Consider the following 22,086-nt stretch of genomic DNA (forward strand, 5'->3'; position numbering starts at 1 on the left):
CTCTCTACGTAATTACAGGGTTGTGTGAGACAGCTGAGAAGCTAAGCAACATGCACCCCATTTGGGCTGACTTGGCTGCATAGGTAATTAACGTTAGGCTGTTCTCGGGCGGAGACGCAGTTTGGGGTCTTTTCATTCACAGCTGCGCGCCCCGTGGTTGATCCACCTGAGAACGGGATGGGCGCGGGATGGGAGCCAGCGGGGAGGGAGAACCGCATCTCGGTTGTTCCCGAACAGAAAGAGTTCAGTCCCTGCTGCAAACCCACACGGAGGGCTGAATGGGGGAGGGGGAAGATGAGAAAAGTCTCCTCCCAGGAATGACTAACCACCTTGCGGTAAGGTGATCAGATCCAATACCGCCTCGGGACAAAACGCCACTCCGGCTCCACGTTCTAGCTGCGGGGCAGTTTGTAGCAAAATGCCTGTTTTGCCTTTCCACCAATGGACTCCTCTTCAACTCTTTGAAGCTTCAGTCGGGTTCCTTTATCATTTTTTTCCCTCCCTAATCTCCCTCAAAAAAAAAAAAAAAAAAAAGGGCTCTTATGTGTTGTTGTTGTTTTTTTAAAAAAGTGAATTAATAATTATTTTCCTGACATGACTGAAGAAACACTGGCACTCCGCAAAACCGCAGTTGGGAATCAGGCCTGCAAACCAGGAAATTGCCGACTGGAAGAGGGTGAGCCCTTAAGGGCTGGAGAGCAGAGGGCGTGGTTAAGGGCCTTGAAAGGAGAGTTTCCAAAGGTTCAGGGATTTGGTGTTTGAGCTTTGCAGGAGGAAGGAGGCATTTCAATCCTACAGTTTTGGAAAGATTACTGCTGAAATAAATCCAGTGCTTCACAATAAGTAGGCAGTAAAAGAGGGATAGATAACAAAATGAAAAAAAAAAGGCCAAATTGCTATGCAACAACCAGAATGCCCACATCTTAATCAAATTAAGAAAAATGAATCCGGTGAAATCCTTGTTTTTTAAGATATCAGTGAAGTTCGTCCTAATTGAAACATTTCTTTGTAAAAGAGGTGATTTTCCTTCTCCAGCTGTAGTCATGACAACCACCACCTGCCCTCGCCCAAGGTATTTTTTCAACACCTCCCTGTTTATATTGCATTTTCAGCTAAGCCTGATTCTCTCTTCTATTAGAAAAAAAATACCCAGTATTATAATTCTAGTGAAAAAATCTGGTAGTAGAGCCAATGTTTTGAGATCATTAGTGAGTGAGTGGAGATGTCTGTATGTGCTATACTTCTATTCATATCCATTTAAAGATCATGCTTTATCTCATTTAAGATATACAACTATATACAAAATAGATCTTAAGCTCACAAGATTCAAAGGGATTATAAAGCTCTATTTACTTGGACTTTCTCTGTATAGAAAAGGCTACTTTAAGAATAAGAGAAGGGACAGGGCACCTGGGTGCCTCAGTCAGTTAAGTATCTGACTTTGGCTTGGGTCATTGACCTTGTGGTTCATGAATTCGAGCCCTGCGTTGGGCTTTATGCTGATAGCTCAGAACGTGGAGCCTGCTTCAGATTCTGTGTCTCCCTCTCTCTCTGCTCCTCCCCAGCTCGTGCTGTCTTTCTCTATCTCAAAATAAATAAATAAGTAAATAAGTAAGTAAATAAATAAGACATTAAAAAAAAAAAGAATAAGAATGGGAGAATACTTTAAGAGTTTCAGCAGGGGACATTTTGGTATATTTTCAACATAAAAGTAAACAAGCCAGAAACACACCCTCTATCCCCTCTGGAACCCAAATATTGAATTCATAGTAACTTACAAAAGCTTTGTAATCACACGATTGGAAGATGAGCTTTTCTGGGTGGTGTTGCCAGTACTGTACTGGAGTGGAGGCTGTGGCTTCATTTGGAGGTCGCAAGGTAATGGAAGGTTCTCCCCAGTCTCCTGTCTGAAAATCACATTTATTCTAGACGTAATATGAGCAGTTGGCCAAGTTCATTCCCTATACCTAGCCTGAGTTCTTCTTATACACGTGTGCTGGGATGTGCAAATGCATTTGGGTGTATTATGTGCACATAAATACTTTTACTGTTTATTACGGTTTTATATGTGGTAGCATCATATTTCCCAAAGCTGAGTTAATTTTTGAGGTGTGAAAGAAGTTACTCCATTTTTAGATTGACGCCCTAAGCTAAGTAATTTTAAAATAAAACATAGAGATCTTCATAAATGAGGCACTAATTCATAGTTTTCTGTCACAACAGAAAAGAACATACAACTTTGAAAAGACTTTTCTGTTTTTAACCTTGATTATTTGAAATTTTTAGTTTGAACTGCTTTTACATTCAGAATACACAGTTCCATGAATTTCAGTTTCCAAGTGTGACATGTACTGTGTTCTTGGGATAATTTTATATCTCTGGAGAAAAGGTAGTAAAAGCGTGACTCTAAACAAAATTTTAGAAGAAAAATTACGAATGGATGACTAGTTTCCCTCGTCTGAATTCATTTGGATTGATAAAATGCCACTGTGACTGTCTTGGATGTATTCAGCTACCTTTCTCAGAAAACCTAAAACACACATGAATAATAAACACTGAAATACCAAGTTTGGTCATATGTGCAAATGATTCACAAATACAAGCACGTGCACATATGATGGCAGATCATATAACGCATATGCCCACTAAGACCTGAGACAAAAGGACATCCCGTAGTTTCATTTACCGTTTTCCATGAGGTTAGCCTCATATAACGGTTTAGTGTGAGCATCTATGAAGTGAGAGGTCCATGCTGGCAGGTGTTTGCTGGGCTCTAGTCCAATTTAGGTATTATATATGGGAGATTTCTCACTCACTTCCCTGAAGATTCTCATTTCTTGAAATTCAGCTCTTTGTTCTCAGATGGACATTAACAAAACTAGACAACAGGCAGATTTCCAAAGCCACTCTCTTTTAACCTGGACTTGGCTGGTCTTGTAGAATTATAAGGAATTACTCTTCTCAGGAGTTGAAAGAATACAAATAGGTCTCATGAACTCCAAAAACAAGTAAAACTTTGGTTAGAGACCAAGTTTCATAGAAGTACTAGCAAATAGGTTGATGCTGTAGGGTTTCTTAAGGAAGATTTTCAAGGAGTCTAGGATAAGAATGCAAAATTGTGGACGGAGATGTATGTTTTGGGGAAGAAAAAGTCTACAGCTTTCATTAAATTCTTTGAAAGGATCAGAGACCCTAACAGGTTAAAAACCACAAGTCTCCAGGAATAGCTTAAATAGGATGTGTGTTTTGGGGAAGAGGACCAGCATTTCAGTTTTCTCTGTTTGGTCTGGACTTACATGAAGTGGCTGCTAATGCTGGGAAGTGGTAGGCATAGGCTTTGCCTTCGGAAGTTTCTAACAGGCTCTGGAAAAATGGAAGAAAATTCTAGAGCCCCTCCAGAATGCCTTTTCACTGGGGCAGAGAATGTGAAGCTTTTCTCTTTGAGATGGGTCACTCCTAATCTCAGGAAGAGCAATGTTAGTATCATGCTAGCTCATTAGTTTCTCACTGGAGTGTGCAACCTATCAGATTTTCTCGAGCTCTCCCTCACGCTCTAGTCTAAGCTATTCTTTGTACTTGAAGATGGCTCGGTTCTCCTGTCTCCTGTCTGTTGATACAGTTAAGACTTTACCTGGAATGATTACTTTAGCATTTTTGTGTGCCTTAGGACCCATCCTTGACTCATTCTTGAGTTTTCTCTTTATATTTATATGAACTTTTATTTTGTAAAAGCAATGACTGACTTCAATTAATTTTAGGAGTAAGTTTTCCTCTGGCTGCCTATTATGATCTTCTCTTTTCCTTCTCTTTCAAACATCTGGTCTTAATTATGTCTCTAGTCTTTAATTCAACGGGCTGTAATTTGCTCTTTAAAAAAACTAGTAAAAATTGAAAATGTAGGAAATGTGGATTTTGATATTATTTTGAAGGTGAGTGTAATAACCTTTAAGTGATGATACCTATAGTTAAAGCTCTGGAAACATGCAGCTATGAGTTCTTAATTAAAAGCTCTCCCCAAATCTGGCAAGTCCTCTAATCTGCCCCATTAACCTGCTTCCCGCCCCCGCCTTGATAAAGCAACAACAACATAGCAAACAGGTGTTGTACATTTAAGTCACAAGTAACACTGTTAATGGAAAACAGAAGTTTGCACGCAACTCCGTGGAATGATACAAAAAGAGGAGCTCGTTGATGTTATAAGATCCTTCGATCCAGTGTTGGCTGAGGTGACAACTTAAACCAAGCATCAGATCTTCACATGAGACCTGTCATAGTTCAGCTGGGTACACCTTGGCCGAGCTCAACAGGCAGTTTTCAAAACAGTCTGAACAGACATGGCAGGAGATGGGGGTACCACAGGTTGCGGGGCAAGGGTTGGGAATAGGGCTGGGGGTGGGGAGAAGTGGGGAGAAGCTGGGGTTATGGGGACATTTCAGGTATTAGTACATTAAGCATGCAAATCATATGCAAACTCATTCTCCAACTGTTGAATTAACTCAGGCACGTTTATAACTAAATTTCAATGTGAGTTCCGTACATTTAAAGCAGAACTACAGCCAAATGCTGATCCAAATATTTACATCATCCACATAAGTCGTAGCAGCCATTTTGGGAGTAACAAGCCCCAGCACATACCAACTCAGTCTGGAATTCATCCCGACCTCTTATTTGATAACCACTTGAAGAAGTTCGTGGCACATCCATTTAACTCTGTTTAGGCAGCGCCATCATCTGCTCTTCTATGACTCCACTTTGTCCAGAAATCACAAGCCACCTGCTTTGAATTCAGAATGATCTGACAGGGCCTCCCCTACGTGCTACGGGGGAGGGAGGAAACTATAGGGAAGGTAAACACAGTCCTTACTTTATTTTCTTTGTGGCCTTGAAACATTGCTCCAGTCCAAATATTTTTAAATTCTCTATACAGACTGAATCTATCTTTCTGGAAATAGACACTGAGTTTTGTCACATTTAGGACCATTTCCAGAAATTCATTTTCAGATGAGGGAAAAGTGTTGTTAAGATTGAAGGTATAAAAAAATAAATTTATTTTCTTCCTGGAAATTCATCAACTTATTATTATTGTTTTTAACCTTGGATCAAACAATATTTATGAGACTCAATTTATAGGTGTTGATTCTTCTCTTTGGAGTTAATTTTATGAGAATGGACAGACTTGGTGACACATTACTACAAAGGGCAGGAATGGCCTTGGCCTTTGGGTTTGTTCCAGCTTCAACTGGTCAGCTGACAGTACAAGGGTCCAGAGAACAAGGGTGCCTTTAGGCTCACCCACCTCGGAGGCTGGACTGCAGCAGGAATGAGCTAGGGAGGAACTGAGTAGGGCAGTATATTGTATGGAATAGCAAAAGAAACCAAAAAGCAAATTAGGGTTTCTTCCTTAGCTATAAAAGAATTCCACACTGTGAGGCCCATTGTCAGGTCTTGCCAAATAGTATACTCATATCAAGATGGAACCTGTATTTCTTCAGGTAAATTAATAAAATTAATTTAATAATTTCCCAGTTTTTAAAAAACGTTTGTTAATATGAAAAAAAAATCAAACAGATGTTTTGCCTCAAAAAATGGTTTATAATCAAAACTTACATAATCAAACCTTATCCTCAACGAACAGATCTGAACACAGGTAACAATGACGCAGCAATATTTAAATAGAATAAAAAAATACAAGAGGAAAAGGTTGGGGTAAAATTCCATCTTAAACTGTTACTGACTGACAGTACTCCTTTAAAGGCTTCAGCAATTACAGAAGAGAAATGATTCAAGGCACTCTTACTAAATGTCTTCAGGCTACTTTTTTGAGCTGAAAATACTTACACCTTTCCTTTATGTTCATGTATTGAATGATCTTAATATTCCAAGTATTTGGTCATGGCTTAAAACCTCATTTACTTGATATGTATGTGCCTATGTACGTATGTATGTATAGGATATTATCAACAAAACAAAGGAAAATTAACATCATTAAGTGTCCTTTTGAGCTCAACTAACCTTTGAAGATAAAGGAAAAACATAATTTGAGATTAGAGCTTTAAACGGAAAATTGATTCTGTTGAACGGGTATTTACCAACTGCGAACCAAAAGTGCATAGTCTGGCCGAGTTTGAAGGACAGGCAGGCCATACTTAAATGTCTTTCATACCACCAGCTGAAAGGTATAAAACCACTAACTGAATTTAGTATCTATATATACTAAGTAGTATATATACCATAGAAAAAAACTCACAGAAGTCTACAGATAGATTTTTATTGGATGGCAGAGTCTAAAATGCAGCTTTTAAACTTTGCCTTATTTCAAAAGATGGTAAAACCATATGACTTTTAGTTCATATGCACCAGATTCATAAGGCAAATGCTAAAATATCATAGTGTGTAGCTTTCTCCCTGCAAACCGGAAACTGAAGAAACTCCATATTCTATATGCTCCGTGCATACAAAGGGAAACACTGTCGATATCCTCATTCTCTTCTTGATAAAAAAATTTCCTAAAGATGTCAGTAAATAATTACGACTTAGATTATTATCACTTAGATTCCTAACATGAACAGAAAGGTACGGTATTTTCCAAGCCTTGTATTATTCTTTAAAAAAATTTTTTTAAATTAGGATTTAATTGATTTTTTTAAATAGAAGCTTTTAAATCTTTTATACTAGGAACTGTTTCCACCTACCTGCTTATAAATTTAGTTCTGAATATTAACAAACATTATTCTCTATTTCTTCAGAACACTTAATGAAAAACTAAAATGATTTTAAATGACAACTGTTATTTTAAGGTTTCACTTTCAATAATTCTGACAAATATCAGAGATGGGCTACCCAAACATTCATAAGTTATACATGATTACATGTATTTTCTGTCATCTCTAAGGCTCTGAAGATGTTACATAGAGCTCTATGCTTATAAATATGTATACATATATTTGGATGTGAATGTAAAGAAAGGCCTCCTACAAACATTCACACACACATAAAAGCAGGATGCCACAAGAGTTGTTTTAAAAATCTTCAGGAATAAAGAATGCTAGTTTGGTCAAATGCCGTTGGTTATACTAAATTTGTTCCTTTTGATGATAAAGAGCAGAGATGGCCACTTCTGAACATGAAAAAGCACTGGTTAGCATTTACGGGTTCGGGAGGGACCACTGGTTCACTGAAGCATCAGTACCAGGCAACGTAGAGACCCCAAGATCCCAAGAGCCAGAAGTCCCATGCACAGGAGGGGTGTGCCTGATGTGGCTCCCCTAAAAAGGCCCTCACATGCCACCCCGAGAGCTCTGCTTAGTGATTCTCAACCAAATGTCTCAACCTCTCAGACAGCTCAGACAGCAGGCTATCCAATGGCAAAAATTTATTCAACAGGATGTGAAAACAGGATTGTATTTTAAAATACAAAGCAGAAAAGACCAAACATGAAAATGTCTACTTTCCAAACAAAAAGTGATTTTTTTTAAAGTATGCAAAGGTAAAATGTGAATATTTGAATATTAGGTGGCTCAGTGTAAAATGGGTCATGATTTCAACACTTTCCAAAGATCAATTCAGAATCGTCAAATGGAAAAAGGCTGAGAACCACTTTGTAGCCGTAACAGTGCAGCTCCTGGCTATACTACTCCCACACTTGCATAAAATGTATACAGAATATCATGCAAATCATACTCCAATATTTCTCACAAGTAAAGCACACGAACCTTTGAGAACTGTTAGACACAATGGGTTGAATAGCCCATGGACATGGGGAAGTACAAGATGAAGAAGAACAACACCGATATATACATGTGTGTGTATATATATATATAAATATATATCAATTTACCCTTTTCCTTCTTCCTGTAAAAGCAAATTAACACAGACACCTGGGATGAAAGTCAAAACTCACATGGGACAGATTTTAACTGCAGACTTTAAAACCAAGTATGTTTCTCATTTTAGGACAATGTTAGCACGTCAACTAGTCACAAGGCACAGTGAATGAAATATAATAGACAAGATCTCAGGAGTCATTAGACATCACGAATTTTCTGCATTGCCCAGGACACAGTACCTGTAGCTATTGACAACACTTTGCAACACATTACAGAGCGCAAGTTCAGGAAAGAAAATAACCATTTGTAACCTTACATTATGAACCTGATGGATGGCTGAGAAAGGAAATCCAGCGTTCTGATTCGTCCATATCTCACAGACAGACGACTGCTGATATAAACAGAAAACTATCTCATCTTGTCAATATTTAGAACATGGCAGCTACCATGGTAGAATCAAGGAAAGTAAGGAGGAACATAATAAAAAGCAAAGAATCACATTTCTTAAACACTGACTCACGCACATACACACACACACGTGCACGCGCACACACAAACTCAAAAAATGTTTTAGGATGCCCAGGTTTAATAATTGGCTTCCAAGTCATTCTTTTGCTTAAAAGCATTTTGGGTTGGCTGAAGGGGGGGGGTGGGTAAGAAAAAAAACACTTATGCATTAGTTTTATATCAAGGGAGATTACCAATAAATGCACATCTTGGAAAAAGCAAACTGTTCTACATTTGCCAAAGAGAACGGAAATATCTTCCCTCTTCACATCATTCATTTCAGAGGATAAATAGTTTCATGAAGTTCAAGATGGGAAAAAAGCCTTTAACGCAGAATAAATGTTTTTATTTTCTTATCTTCAATGACCAAAAGCAAACAATGCAATAAAATGACTTTCCTGACTTAGTCATTGCTCCACTTGATAAACCTAGAAGATCCTTCTCCCTCCGGAGTTCTCAAGGGCAAAACTGCGGTTGACATGGAAAGAAGCATCAGTCTGCCACTCAGCAGTGGAAGTGTGTGTGGTGGGGGAGGCAGGAAGGAGATTAGAGCAGGGAGGGGTTGGGGCCAGGAAGCCGGGGTCTGTTACTGAAGCAGACGCTTTGGTGAACAGCACTGGGGAGCCTAATGAGTCAGCTCGGTGATCTCAACTCTCCACCACACCATTAACAATTAAATAATTAACAATTATTAAAAGGCAATAATGTTTGCTTAGAACCAAATGCCAAACTAAGTCCCCTCCCGGGAATTACAGCAGAACCACCAAATAAAGCGAAGAGACTCCTGGCTTGATCTTTATAGAGTTCTTTTCCTGAATTCCATCATTCTAAAAGACACCATGAAATTGAATCACAGAAAATGGCAGCATGCCTAAACTTACTCAGTAAGCACTGTGAACATCCCCAGAATTCACAAGCAGGCCGTACAAAGATCATGCAGGAAGGAGATAAGAACATAACCACAATATGGTTTAGAAGCCCGGCAAAGAACAATCGCATCAGCAAATGAATTATGGAAAAGAAACTTATCCCTGGCTAAATGTCTTCCCTACCTCCACCCTCCCAGAAATGCTCACCAGCAATTTAACATCTCTCTGTCCAGTTACAGTGGCATGTCCCACCCACACACAAACATCTTTGCTTTCCATCCCTTCTGTCATCTGGATGACTTGCTGGGGACCGATTGTTAGGTAACTGGCATTTCCTTAAGGGAGTAAGATCCCTGGGGGCCTGACCAAAGGCAACTTCAACCACCTCCCACTTTAAGTGGTTTAATCAGGTTTGCTACTCTCAGCTCCCTCTCTAAACTCCATGCTATTTCCTCCACAGGGGATCTTCCTCTTCCTTTCAAAAATTAAAACTCTAGCAAGCTAAGTGTTGCCCATTAACCTCCCAGCCTCATCTACAATAGCTGCCATCTGATTTAAATATACTAACTCCATGCTTTGGTGGGACTGCCATCTTAACTGGCATAAAACATACTTCTAGGATATCCTTGACCTTTTCAGTACTATCATCCACAGTTCTGAGCTAATTCTTTTACAACTTTCAGAGACTTTTAGTGCTAGAAGTAACCTGGGGACCGCTTGTCATCTGCCAGATGAAGGCACTGAACTGACATTCAGAGAGGGTAAGTGGCTTGCTCAGGTCACACAGGGGAGGGTCACAAGTCAGCCTGTGGGGATGGCTGGGAAGGAGTGCCAGCTTGGTACTGACTTCACAGGAAGCCAAGGAAGGCAAAGGGAATCTCCAGTTATATGGAGATATGTATTGTGTTACTGATCCCGGAACAAGTGTCTGTAAACGGAACCAGTTCAACGAAGAGTCTCAACTCCATTGGAGTTCAAATAACCTGAATGTTTTATTGTTTTCCAATCCTTATTCCCAAATGGGCCAGCCCAGTCTCCCCTCCCTGATGGGCATCAGGCCACTTGACATTTTGCGCAGATCTCCTAACTTCCTGGTCACCGTGAGTCACTAAGAATCCATTTTGTATGCAACTCCAGTATCATCTGATTCGAACTTTGCCTTCCCTCACCACGGGCCAGTCTTGAGGCTTAAAAAACCCATGGTGGCTAAAAGAGATTTGATTTGTACTTGGTCCTCTTCTCCTTTGTTCTTCCTGTAGGAGCAGGGAGGAGTGGGGTGGAATGGTCAATCCTGGAAACCCAGGACCCCAAGCTCTATCTCCTTCATGCCCTTTGTTGGGGAGGAGAGCACAGGAGAAGGACAAGGGCCTCTTTTCTGATCTGGCTATGGCTAGATTCTCCGTCGGCTGCACTGCTTCTCCAGGTGACCCTAACGCGGCTTCCAGCATCCGTGTGTAGCTGGTGCACCCACCCTGCCCCACCCCCACACAGGTTCTGCTGTGTACCCCTGTGAGATCTTTGGAGGGCTCTGCTGAGGAAGGCAGTGGGTCCCCACTGCACAGTTCCTGATGTGAGAAATACGTCCCCAGCTTGACTTCCTCTAACCTCTCCTTGGCCCTCCTAGCGTCCATGCTGGCCCCTTGGATGGGACGCAGGGGAGAGGGTATAACCCAACCTCCTCAGGACGGGCTTGCTCTGTGACCACTCCCCTCTCTGCCAGGAGATGTCCCTCCAGTTCCCTCTTCTTCAGCTCAGGCTGGTGTATCTGCTTGTCAGAATTCCAACTGTGGAAAGAGATGCCAGTTTCCCCTTCTGGTAGGTTCCCCCACTCTGGATAGACCTTCCTCTTAGAGCTCTTCTCACTAGGCTTAGAGGGCACGGGGACACCTCTCTCCTCTGCCACATGCTCTCCTCAATGGCTCAGACAGTTCTCAGCCCTTCCCAACACCAATCTTCTGCCTGTGCAGACAGGTAGCTGACTGGGCAGGGCAGGACTCATTACCTCTTGGTCAATCCTGAACACGGTATCTGGCTCCATTCTCAGCAGCTTTCTCTTGAGAATGTTTGGTACTTAGTACCTACATGAAATTTCCCACTTAACATCTTGTTACACGAATATTATCTTCCAACAGTCCCAGAAAGTTACCACAGTTAAGGAGGGAAGAGACCATCTCATGCATCACTTATTTTATTTTTAGAAATCCATATAAAATTTTTTTCAATGAAGAAAAAAAACCTACCTCTAGTCACATACACTGAAGAGACTTTGTATATGGTTTATATACATTTTAAAGATGTTACAATAACTATTTTCATGTATAAGCTATGTCTTAAACTTAGAAAAAATAGAACTTCTAAAATTTCCAACAATTAATTGACTCAATGCAAAGGGTAAAAAGTCAGACTTTTAAAAAAGAGTTGAAAGTAGATGCAGTTAATTGAGTTTTAGTTATGGAGGTTGTTGAAGAAAAAGCTGATAATTTCAGATACCGCAGTAATTCTGTTGGCAATAAATAATTCATCAGGCTCAAAGAGCAGTTACTTCAGGGGGATCAGCTGTCACTGGTGTCTTCATAATATAAAATGGCTCTTCTTCTAGACACAATGGTTATTAGACTGAGTGCCAGAATGATTTTTTTAAATGCAAAAGAGTTTCCACCCCAGAATTTCACTACATTGATGAAGATAATATTTCAGGGTACAACTTGTACTGAAGTGCTGAGTTTTGAACAATTCTGAGAAAGAAAATACTGGTGATAAGATTTCATCTAGGGCCCAAACTCCTAGAACAGTAGTAACTTAAATCTAAGCTTCGATTAAGCTTTAGAATGTCTTCATCTGTGAAGAATAATAATAGTATTTGACCCACTTATTTCATCAGGTTGTTCTGTAATTCGTTAAGCTTCACGAGAGACGGAACTTTTTCACAGCTAAATTTCTAGGACCTGGAAAGTAGAAGGCCGTCAAATGTATTTGCTGAATCAGTGGAATCATAGAATGTGTTCAAAAGTTTCTTGGCAAATAGTAAAGCACTACGGGAACATTAATTACTGCTGTTCGTTATCATTTGTAATTGGGCCGCTTTGTTGTTGACACTTGTGCCTTCCGTCAACGACGTCACTGCTGACGTATTTCTGGTAAAAGGCACCAGAAATTAACCTTGCAGACTTTTTATTAGAACACTTCTCATCTTTCCTGATAAAAGCTGACAAAGGGCTGCTCACTTTGTTGAAGAGAGAAGGAACATTTGTAATTAGTACACCTCTATGTTAAAGGCCAGCTTAAACAATTCTATAAAAGGATGTTAAACATCCCTCTGCAAGTTCATTTGCTTATTTCTCAGGCTAACTTAGCTTATCTGAACCTGAATTACCATGATATCCAAATAAATGGGGATTAAGGAAAGATATGTAGTAGTCTTATAACTGAGATATAATTAATAACTTAATGTTGATTTCCTTGATGAAGTGAAGGTATATAATTTTATCATTAGTGTAGACCTCTCTCCTCACTCTGGAAATGTTTTCTTAAAATACAACACACAGCTCACTCATTCTTGTCACCGTCCTGTATCTCAGGTTACCAGGAATTCAGTTCAGAAAATACAACACACTTGCATTCAAATCTACTGACAAAATGGAAAGCGCATTCTCCCTCTTCAAGGTTTTCTTCCTAAAGGTGGACTTCTTTTCTGCTCAACTGGTAGCAATCCAGTAGTTTATAGTATATTCTCTCTTCCTCCTCATCTATTTCCCCCCCTCTTTACCGGAGCATTCTCAAACAGTGCTATAACATCTTCTACTAAAAGCCAACAGACTCCTTCCCTTGACCACCTACTCAATTTCTGCTCTTCTTTAAGAACCACAACACCCCAAGAGATGCCTATGCCGTCTCCATGTTCCCTTTTCCTGTCCTCACTTGAGTCCACCTTTCTCCTGAGCTCCAGACTCAGACACCCAGTTGCCTTCTTGGCACCTCTACTTTGATGATTAATAGGCATCTTGACCTTAAATGCCCAAACCAAGCTCCTGCTTACCTCACCTTCTTTTTTAAGCCTTCTTGTCTTAGCAAATGGCAAATCCCTTCTTCCAGTGGGAATCATCCTTTTGCTCACATTTCCCATCCAGGAGCAAATCCTGTTGAATCCACTTCTACAGCCTTCTCATCCTATCACTGCCTGATCCAAGCCATTACCTTTTCTCACTTGGATTATTCCATAAGCTTGCAAACTGGTCTCATTGCTTTCACCCTTGCCTCCTTAGTGCTTACTCTCAATACAACAGCTGCCATGACCTGTTTGAAATGAAAGCTGCATTGTGCTGCTCTGCTCCATTTAACTCACAGGGAAATCCAGAGTCCTAACGATGGCCTGCAAGCATCTCCGTCCTCTGGCACCCATCTCCGCTTCATCTGTCTACCCTCCGCTCCTACTATTCTTCTTGCTGGTTCTGGACAGCAAAGCACACTCCTGCTTCAAGCCTTTGAATGTGTCTCCCCTTCTGCCTGAGATGTTCTTCCTCCAGCTACTGTGGGACTAGCTCCCTTATCTCCCGCAGGCTCTACTCCAATGTCACCTTCTCAGAGAAGACTTCCCTGAGCATCTGGCATATTATATCCAAATTAAGTCTATGTTTTCCACACTGTAAACAGATTATTCTTTCAAGCGGAAGTTGAACGTTTAAAAAAAGTTTACAGCATAGGAATCTGTCTCCCTGGCACCCTGACATCATTCCAGGATAGCTATTGCATCTTCTGAGCACAAGGCATGGATCACAAAGTAAGTAGGAAACGGTTCTGCTTTTTGTCACTGTTTATGGAATGCAGACTGTTACAGACACAATCCCTTTTCCACTGTCAGGACCAGTAGTAAACTGGGATTCAGAAGCTGATGGTGGGTCTTGGAATGGAGCAAGCTGACAGTAGCTCCGTCTACCCACCAACACCAATTAGGCTCTGAAAACCTGCCAACACTGTGTAGTTAGTTTAATAATAATAAAAAAAAAGTGTGTGAATAGAGCCCTCTGGTCAGATTCTACCAGAGATGAAATTTCCTGCCTTGTTCTAGCGCTGAAAAAAAAATCATTTTTTTCTCGGTTTCTCCCTTACTTTTGTCATAATTCAACACTTCGGGTTGTTCAGAAATTGACCAGAAAGAATCCAACAAGAAATAGGAAAGGTTCAGGGTGAAAGCTAAAAGTATAATGAAGCCCATTCCTTCTCTTGGATGCCAGCACTTCTAAAATAAAACAAAAACAAACTTGAAGACTGAACAAAACAGCTTCAAAGGCAAAAGAAAAAAGGGCACCCTAACAAAGGAAGGCTCGGGCAACAGCCAGCGGACTTGGCGGCTCCTTGAGCAGAGACTAAAATGAGATCCATCAAAAGATGGAGTCAAAGGGACTCAGTTCAGGCAAGGATTAATGCACCAAACACCTCTGTCTTTTCTTCCAGCAGTGATGGCCCTGCAGCCCCTTCCTCCAGGGGCACTAACGGAACGCTGCCTAGAAATCAGAAAACCGGAACCCTCTGTCTCTCCAGAGTTGTCCAGAGGCCGTGAGGCAGCCTCGGATCACTTCTGTCCCTCTGCTGTTGATACAGAAAAGGTGCTCCTCTGCCCCATGCACATGGCCCTCAACTGTATGTGATTCTTCTTTTTCAACTATACTTGAATGTCTCAAGTTCAAGTTTTTTTGTTTTGTTTTGCTATTTATTTGCCACCAATGCTTGTTCTAAAAGTTTTCAGATGGACTGTTTAATTTGCAGGGGACGCTGGACTCGAGAAAATCCTGCTTCCTGTCATTTCTCCACCTTTCTGAAGAGCAGTCCTATCAAACCTTCCTGACCGTGACCTTCCCCTGTGTCCACAGGGAAATTCTTCGACAGATCACCTGCTGGAAGTGAAAAGTCAGGCCAACAGTTGTTCTCGGTGTGAGACCCACTATTGCTGGTGTCAGCATTAATCCATCTAGCAAAAGTGGGAAGGACTAAATACCATTTTTGGTCCCATCATAAGTCCATTGGTACGATAGAGATTCCAATTATAAATTCCTATTGCTTGCCCAAATTTACAGGTTTCTCTCTTTCCCTCCCCTCCTACCTTCCTTTCTCCCTCCCTTCCTTCCTTGTTAACTGATTCTGCTACTGACAGCACATAAAATCAGCCCTCAGCTACCAGAGTAGTAGAGAACTATAGGCTTTATGATTTCTGTTATTCATTTGTAGAGATAATGTATAACCCTCATTCCCTAATATGACAGTTGTAGCCCTAAATGACAATACACAATTATTTATGATATCTCTTCAGAAAAAAATAAAGCAGGGCAAGAAAAAAGGAACATTGCACAGTCCAGATCTTATTGTCCCAGTTTCTCTGGATATTGTAGGGAATTTAAGTCAAGTGGGATCATGCTGCTTATTGCAATATGGGCTATTTGTTCTGCCTCAGACTTTGGATGCCACCATTACTGATACATTTTTTCAGAACAACTAAACACCTAAAAACCAGAAATATTAATAACTCATTCAGAAAAGCAGCGATCAGCTTTTTTATCATAACAGGAATTGCTGCAAAGGAACTGGATTTGGCAGAGTAATACTGTTCTTTGCCTGCAACATCTTTTTATACATTATGCTCCTTTCTTGTAAACTGACACTGTCATTTTCTTTATTTAAACCCATTTATTAACTAGATGCTCAACACTGCTTCTTGCATCTGGTAACAAAGATGTATTGGATAAAGCCATTCATTCACCAACGTTGAGACCCCACTATCTCCTCATATTATCCTTATGCGAAATATGGACAAACGAGGTCTAGTTGAATGATTATCTTAAATGATGCCCATCCAAGAGGTCCCTGGCAGAAGACTGCATTTTTTTTCTTCAGTTCTGCCTGTTCAACACTGAAATCAACACATTGGAGAAATTAATTGAAAGGCATACTTTTTCGAGGTAAGGTTTTTAAATTAGCACATTACAAACTTGGGAAGGATCACTGACACACTGAGTGTTGATCAAGCTTTACAAAACATTGATACTCTAGGACTATTGGATAAACAACTTGATAAAACTGTTTTTGCTGGAAAGGAGTAATGTAAATGTAAAGTCCTGCATTAAGGTTACACACACACCATCACCACCACCACCACCACCGAGGGCTGAGAAAAGAGGCACGGCTCAGCTCATGGCCATTGGTAAAGGCTGGGAAATTTTCATGAAGGAAAGCTCAGTAGGAGTTAATGATATGTTAATGTTGTCGAGCATGAACATCAAGGAAGCAGATGTGCCCAGAGCTGGGGAGTCAGGATGCTGTGAGGCCCATATCCCACTATCAGAATGATATTGGCAAGGAGCTAGATATGATTAATAGAGTAAGGGGAAAACATCAAATTGTCTATAGTCTTAGCTATTCTCAGCAAGAGGGAGCAGATTTATCCTTCATGTTTTCTGAAGATAGCACTAACTAACTATGTAGTAGTTTTAGGAAGGCTTATTTCAATTCAACATAAGGCAAAAGTTCTATCAGTTAGAAATTTTACGATGCTGATAGGGCTGTTTCACAAAGTGGGGGCCACCTTTCCAGTGACAAATTTAAGCAGAAACTTGTGGCTGTCTATTAAGGATGTATTAGGAGGGGTGCTGTAGTAAGTTACAAGACTAGATACATTTTCTGGCCCCTTCCCGTTCTAAGTTTCTCTGTTTTTCTTTAACAGAAGTACAGAAGAATCTTCTAGCCATTAACACAAGTTACTTCAAATTTTTGTGATGCTGCATTCAAACCTCATTAGAGACCCTATCATGTCAGGGCATCATGTGGTTCAGTTGGTTTAGTGTCTGACTCTTGATTTCAGCTCAGGTCATGATCTCATGGTTTGTGAGTTCAAGCCCTGTGTCAGGATCAGTGTTAACAGCATGGAGCCTCTTGGGATTCTCTCTCTCCCTCTCTCTCTCTCTGCCTCTCCCCTGTTTGCACATGGGTCTCTCTCTCTTTCAAAATAAACATACAAATATTAAAAAGAGAGAAAAGGGGTCATGTCATTTTATAACTGTTTACATGAAGCAACTGTTTGCTACTCCTGATTTGTAAAGAATGTATGTCAAGAGTGAAGGATTTTCTTTACAAAGTTTATCCATGCTCCCTTAGAGGTTCAGTTCTCTACTAACCTTGCATTTATATAAAACATTAAATATTATTAACAGAATTTGTCAAGGATTCAAAATATTGGACTAGAGCCATTTGGGGTTCTAGAACTTTGGGATGTGTTATGTCTGCTGGTACTCAGTTTGGTTCAAGATGGCACAGGGTGTTAATCAACACAGTGGTTAAAGCACAGGTTGTGAAGCCTGACTGGGTCCAAATCCTACCTGTACTTCTTACAATCTATGAAGCCTTGGGTAAGCAACATAAGCTCTCCATGCCTCAGTCTCCTCATTATAAGTTGTATTAATTGGTACTGCCTCTGACGATAGTAGTGATGAACTAACTACCAGATCTAAGCTAGGCAGGAGGCATGCTACTGTTCCACACAGTCTCTCTAAAAGATTTGAAGCTATCCCAATATGTGTCTAATCTGGAGTCCTAGAAACCTGCGGCGTTGTGGTGCCTATAACCTTGTGTAAATTAATCTGGCGACAAGTATTTACAGAGTGCTTATTATAGTGAATTCTAAAATGGTGAAAGAAGAGTCAGGCTTGCTGTTACACAGTCAACATACACTTCATTATAAAAGAAAAATAATTTTTTAAAATATAAAATCTAATGATAGATTTTAATATATGCTAACTCATAAAGTATTTAAAGGTATTTAAATAAGGATATCATCCATAAATCCTTTCCAAAGGGCTCCAATAATAATTGGGTTATAACATAGACAGGAACTTCTTGTTCGAACTAAGCACTGTTGTTTCCATATCATTGGAGGGGTATCAGTTTGGGCTTAGCAGTTGGAAAATAGAAATAGTTTTGTAAAACTAGGATAAATATTATGAGCTTTACTCTACAGTGCATTTATTCCCAGTTGTTTTGAAAAAGCATAGTGTAGAAGTTATCTCAAAATAATGACACTTTCTAATAAAACCACCCCAACATATAGCTTTAGAGTTTATAAAATACTTTGACAGCTGCCACTTTACTTATATGTCTCACAACAATAATGTGAGATGGGCATTAATTTCATTTTAGGAAGAGAAAACTAAGACTTTGAAGGGCTAAGAGGCTTGTTCAGGGTTACAGAAGTAATAGATAACAGAGATGGGATTTTTAACCCTGATCTCATGACTTCAAATCCAATTTGTTTATTTAAAGATTTTATTTTTATATATTTATTTTATTTTTTGACATTTACTTATTTTTGAGAGAGAGACAGAGAGAGAGAGAAGGGGGGCAGAGAGAGAAGAGACAGAGAATCTGAAGCAGGCTCCAGGCTCTGAGCTGTCAGCACAGAGTCTGATGTGGGGCTTGAACTCATGAACTGTGAGATCATGACCTGAGCTGAAGTCGGACACTTAACTGACAGAGCCACTCAGCCTCCCCTAAAGATTTTATTTTGAAATCCCTACACCCAATGTGGGGCTCAAACTCACAATCCTGATACCAAGAGTTGCATGCTCTGGGTGCCTGGGTGGCTCAATCGTTTGGACATCTGACTTCAGGTCAGGTCATGATCTCACGGTTCATGAGTTCAAGCCCTGCATCAGGCTTTCTGTCAGCACAGAGCCTGCTTCAGATCCTCTGTCTTCCTCTCTCTCTGCCTTTCCCTTGCTCATTCTCTGTCTCTCTCTCAAAAATAAATAAACACTAAAAAAAAAAAAAAAAAAAAAAAAGAGTCATATGCTCCACTGACTGAGCCAGCCAGGCAACCAACCCCAAATCTGGTATTTTAAAAATCTCATCGGGGGTGCCTGGGTGGCTCAGTCGGTTAAGCGTCCGACTTCAGCTCAGGTCATGATCTCTCGGTCCATGGGATCGAGCCCCACGTCGGGCTCTGTGCTGACAGCTTACAGCCTGGAACCTGTTTCAGATCTGTGTCTCCCTCTTTCTCTGACCCTCCCCTGTTTATGCTCTCTCTCTGTCTCAAAAATAAATAAATGTTAAAAAAAAAATTTAAAAAAATCTCATCAAGTTTAGTATGAAACACTGAAATCAATACTTACGTAATAAAACAACTTTTCTGCCAGACATTCTCAGAATGTCAAAATGGGTTTATTCAGGTGCCTACTACTGATATTTCTGCCTGCATAGAAGACATTCCCATTTCTGGTCATGGCACTCTGTCCATGGGAGGGGGCTCCTTTTCTACCCCTCAATCTGTGTGGTGCATGTGGAGCTAAAACCACCTCCAGGCAAACTCTCTCTCTCTCTCTCTCTCTCTCTCTCTCTCTCTCTCTCTCTCTGTCACACACACACACACACACACACACACACACACACACACCTTCTTCTGTGATTAGCTTTGGACAGATAAGTGATCCAAAACAGGCTGATCTGAACAAATGGGACCCAATGACAGGACTTTGGGGGGAACTCTTGGAAAGATAAGCCCTCTTTCTCATAGTTTCCAGTTGAACAGGAATTGGATTTGAAACTCCCTCATACAGAGAAAGACTGGGAAAAGAGCCAATCCAGAGGGAGCAGAGCTGAGACACGAAGAGCCAAAGAGCAAGACATCATATGAGCATCTGGACCCAGGTCTACTTGGACTTGGCAGTGAAATAATTCAAACACATGCCCTTTTTAACTGAAGACACCTTGAGTTGGATTTTTGTTAGTTGCACGTACATAGAAGAGTCCCTACTGGAATTTTACTTTAGTCATATACAAATGGAATTAACTGAGACAGGACCGCATAATCAGCCAGATTTCTAAAAAATTTTGTCTTCTTTTTTTTTTTTTTACATTGGAAAAAGAAAAGGAAGAGGGAGAAGGAGAATAAGAAGATTCTCCTACCCTTGAAAATTTATCAAGGTCAGATCAGAAAAGCCAAAACTCTGACCTGTGGACCCAAGAACTGGACTGAATATAATGAGAAACATTCCAAAGATTTAACAAGTGGAAAAATAGCCTGGTGTGCCTCTTTGTGAATAAGCTGCTCCCTGTTAGCAAGCCTAAGGCACCACTAAATATCACGAGGTCAATTCCACTGAAATAGGGTTTTTATATATTGTCAGATTTCTTATTTATTCAGTTGAAAATAGGATCTTTTATACCGATCTTTCTTTTAAAAAAAAAATCCATAGTCTGTTTTTAATTGGGAACGTTCCCTTTGGTTAAGTACCAGGACATGGAGGGAAGGTGGAGGCATCAAAGCTTCTTTAGCAAAATGAACAGAGCTATTTAGGTCTGACTGGAGTCTGTCAGAACAAATTCCTGGTCGTCTAATTTACCTCACTGATGGACTTGACAGAGAATGAAAGAATCCAGACTTGTAAGATGAGTACCAAAATCTGAAAACGAACCCATCTGAGTGCTTTTCCCACTTCTTCCCATTATTTTTTTTTAAATTGAGGTATAGGATAGACGGTAACACTTCAGTATTTCCCAAAAGACACTAAGCACATTGGAATTTCTAACCCCAAAGTTGTGACAGGGAGGGCAGTATATATTTTGAGAAGAGACAATTAGCTGTCCACGTTAATAAACAAAGGGTGCACACATCAGGTTTAAATTCCAATTATGAAAGCAATGTTGTCCACTTTTGCTTGGTGTGATGCCTTTGGGAATAGATGGCTGGTGGTCTCGAATTCCTGGCTTGAAACTGGGCACAGATATCATCAACATCCCAAGTTATCTCTGAAGCTGGTATGTCAGCTTGTCAACTCGACAAGCTGTCAAGTCGGAAGCTCCTGATGGAAGAGCCTATCGAGTTTATTCTTCAACTTCTTTTTTTGGTTATATGTTATCTGTCTGTGCTTAAGTATCAGGAGTTGCTCTTTAGACCTTCATGGAAGAAAATTCTGAAGTCATGGACAGGCTGAACCTTTCTGAGTAGTGGCTAGGTGATAAGAATCTAAATTAAAAACTAGCCATTAACCTATGGGCATTAAAAAAAATCTGATGTTAACACAGTAATAAGAAAACTTGTTAGTTTTAGGGAAAAATCACTTTGTAAAATGTTATTCCTTTAACATAGTTGTGCTATTTTCTAAAGGCTGAATCTGTAAATTCCCATAATGCCAGAGCAGTGGGCAGTATTTCTAGAAACAATAGACTTTCTCTCCCAGGGAAAAGTATGATAGAATCAATTACCATCTTCCTTCTTTCCCAAAGATGGCTAAGCATTTGCCTCATGGCTTTTTGAGATATTCATGCCTCTCTAGCTAATTTTGTGTACTGTACATTTCAAGCAAGTTGTAAATTTCATTTAAGAGAAAAATAATCCCTTCTTTGTCACTTAATGTTTTTACCTCACCATGTTAAAATAATAACATGCCATTACTGTAAGATATTCTTTGCTACATACTTTCTTTTAAAGTTTTTACTTAAATTCCAGCTAGTTCACATATTAGTGTCAGGTGTACAATATAGTGATTCAACACTTCTATACAACACCCAGTGCTCATCACAAGGGGGGGGGGTGAGGGAATGGGTTAAACAGGTGATGGGGATTAAGGAGTGCTACCTACTTTTGTAACCTGAATTTGTAGAGAATTATTCCATCTATCTTCTGCTTCTCCTGGCTTTGTGATCACTACACAGATCCCTTCTCCATCATAAGACACTTCTTGGGAGCCTTCATATTTATATAATTAAAATAATAAAGAGGAAAATTCCAATTCCACTGTCTATTATATATTCTAAGCATGGATAATACTAGAACAAAAAGATGGCCTTTATAGAATGCTACAACCATCTGAATGAGCATTTACCTTTCTGATATCTTTGGTATT

The 22,086-nt window shown here is 40.0% G+C and overlaps 1 protein-coding gene across 2 annotated transcripts in view; it reads right to left on the reverse strand.

Moving 5' to 3' along the window:
* The window catches only part of LOC125919459 (ankyrin repeat and sterile alpha motif domain-containing protein 1B-like), an 84,388-nt gene that overhangs the window by 54,781 nt on the left and 7,521 nt on the right, over positions 1 to 22,086 (reverse strand). The window contains exons 2-3 of one of the 2 annotated variants that reach the window (XM_049626143.1): positions 8,143 to 8,217; positions 1,779 to 1,907 (exon numbers count right to left, since the gene is read on the reverse strand). In XM_049626143.1, the coding sequence (XP_049482100.1) occupies positions 1,779 to 1,907; positions 8,143 to 8,217 (204 nt within the window). The remainder of the gene's footprint in view (positions 1 to 1,778; positions 1,908 to 8,142; positions 8,218 to 22,086) is intronic. The other variant, XM_049626142.1, reaches the window with a different exon arrangement.

The sequence above is a fragment of the Panthera uncia genome, chromosome B4, assembly GCF_023721935.1.
Source record: "Panthera uncia isolate 11264 chromosome B4, Puncia_PCG_1.0, whole genome shotgun sequence".
NCBI classification, from domain to species: domain Eukaryota; kingdom Metazoa; phylum Chordata; class Mammalia; order Carnivora; family Felidae; genus Panthera; species Panthera uncia.